General features: G+C 38.6%; 1 protein-coding gene across 1 annotated transcript in view; it reads left to right on the top strand.

Moving 5' to 3' along the window:
- etaa1a (ETAA1 activator of ATR kinase a) overlaps window positions 1-2,500 on the top strand; it is an 11,923-nt gene that overhangs the window by 1,042 nt on the left and 8,381 nt on the right. Inside the window, exon 2 of the mRNA XM_028601789.1 lies at window positions 1,841-1,972. Within this exon, the coding sequence (XP_028457590.1) occupies window positions 1,841-1,972 (132 nt within the window). The remainder of the gene's footprint in view (window positions 1-1,840; window positions 1,973-2,500) is intronic.

Genomic DNA, 2,500 nt, shown 5'->3' with positions numbered 1-2,500 from the left:
AAAAAGGTTTTAAAAAAAACACCGGCAAATAAACTGTTGGTGATAACAAATGTCCAAAAAAAAAAGTGTAGGAGAAGAAGAAGAAAAAGAAAACGTCAACAAAAAAATAAGTCAAACTTGATGAAAACATCAAAAGTGTAAAAAAACACTGTTGGGGAAAAAAAAAAATAACAACGTCCGTATCATCAAGCGCCAACGCAATTCTTGATTGGCCAGCGGCACATTCAGACCAAATGCTTTATGATACGATGATACTGTTGAACCCTGTAAACATTAACACCCAATAAAACATTAAAGAAGTCCACTGGGGACCGACTACCATTATTAAATCTGAGAAAAGACATTTCGGTGGGGGTAGGAAAACAAAAAAGGTATGTTAGGGTTGCTCGATATTATCGTCCCAGCCCTGGTAATGAGCTTAGGTGCTGTGTCTGTAATGTTAGGGAAAACTAGGGTTGGGTATCGTTTGGGTTGTTTCCGATACCGGTGCTAAAAACGATGCTTTTAAAACGGTGCCTGAACCTCACAGTCACGTCCCGCTGTTGGAATCCTCTACAGCAGCGGTGTCAAACTCAACTTCCCAGAGGGCCACACTCGGGGGAAAAAAAGAATCACATCAAGGGCCAGACATGTAGGGTTTATTGACATGCTTTTATTTAATGGAAAAAGTCAAATATCTTTGACTGTATTATTGCGTGTTTCATATTGTCTTCTCACTCCCAGTTTGGTCGACATAAAGCCCCAAAAAAGTAACTAAGGCGACAAAGAAAAAGACCCCAAAAAGTGTGAAAAACGTTGGAAAAAAAAAAACCAAGAGCTTCTGCAAAAGTGACAAAAAGTGACAAAACGTTGAAAAAGCTACAAAAACTAGACGGGCCATGTATGTATTGTGAACCTAAATTGAAGTACGGGCCGGATCAAAATCTGTGAGGGACCAGATTTGGCCCGCGGGCCTCGAGTTTGACACGTGTGCTCTACAGGGAAACACAGCCACACTTTACACCGTTTAACGTAAGCTGTCAGCATTTTAACCACCATGTTGAATCCAGCTGCGAGCTAACGGTAACGTAGCGTCGAGGGCTTTTAAATCTAAGCTAAAGACCTATCTTTTTGATGTTGCTTTTCTTTAAATAATCTATTTTATTAACTTTAATTTCTTATACTGCACTGTAACTTTTATTCTTATACTGCACTATCAATTTTATTCTAATGTTTTTAATTTGTTTATTATTGTTTTTTAATTGTTTTCTAACTGCTCTTTAATGTTTTATGTAAAGCACTTTGAATTGCCCTGTTGCTGAAATGTGCTATATAAATAAAGCTGCCTTGCCTTGGGCTGGGCAATATATTGATATTATATCGATATCGTGAAATGAGACTAGATATCGTCTTAGATTTTGGATATCGTAATATGACATAGGTGTCTTTCCCTGGTTTTAAAGGCTGCATCACAGTAAAGTGATGTACTTTTCTGAACTTACCAGACTGCTCTAGCTGTTCTATTATTTGCCTTTTCCCCACTTAGTCATTATATCCACATAAGTGTGAAGATATTTTGTTAGATCACCAATTGTCAACCCTAGAATATCGCCGCAATATCGAGGTATTTGGTCAAGAATATGGTGATATCTGATTTTCTCCCTATATTCCAACCCTACTTCAGGCACCGAAATGAGGAACCGAAATTTCCCTTCTCATTCGGTCTCGTCACTACCGTTTACGTCGGAACAGGTGCCCTATTGGCACCGCGTTTCGGTACCCAACAGTAGGAAAAAAAACCCTGTTGTTGTTGTTGCCGAATCTGTTCCTGACTCGTCTGTCGGTGTTTCTTCTCCTCCAGAGTTTAAGACCCCGACGAGGATCCAGAGACCCCGAGCCGTCGGGGGGTTCAGTGCCGAATCTCCGCAGAACGACTCTGACTTTCAGCAGGACATCATCTGGGACGCCACCTCTCCGTCACCCAACAGACTCGGTAAGCTCCAGCCCGTCCAAAAGTCGTCCCGTTAGACCCCTTGTGTTGACTTCGGGTCACATTTTGACCCGAGAAAATGCGGGACGTAGAAATAAGCGCGGAAAAGGTGTAGAAGAAAAATTTTACAATTTAAAACGTTGGAAAAAAGCAAAAATAAACTGAAAAAAAGGCATCAAAAATGTGGCTTTTTTTTTTTTTTTTCTTCAACGTTGACGGGAAGACAACGCAAGGGTCAAGTTTATTCCCCTCCAATGTCTAATAAAGTCAATATTTTCAATTAGGGCTGCTCAAATAAGGAAAAAAATATAATCACGATTATTTTGGTCAATATTGAAATCACGATGATTACTCGTTTTTGCATTTTACTGAACTTAAAAAACTGGAAAAAGTTAAATCAACAGTAAAAAAAAAAAACATAACTGTGAACTTTATTTAATACTTTTGCTATTGAAACTTTATTTTTTTCATTCAGAACACAAGAGAAAATAAGTTTCCTTGCAAAACGTAATGAGATAAATGATTGTTTTT

This window comes from Perca flavescens, chromosome 2, assembly GCF_004354835.1.
Source record: "Perca flavescens isolate YP-PL-M2 chromosome 2, PFLA_1.0, whole genome shotgun sequence".
Taxonomy (NCBI): Eukaryota; Metazoa; Chordata; class Actinopteri; order Perciformes; family Percidae; genus Perca; species Perca flavescens.
Note: the sequence above shows the minus strand (reverse complement) of the source record. Positions and strands in the feature narration are given on the sequence as shown.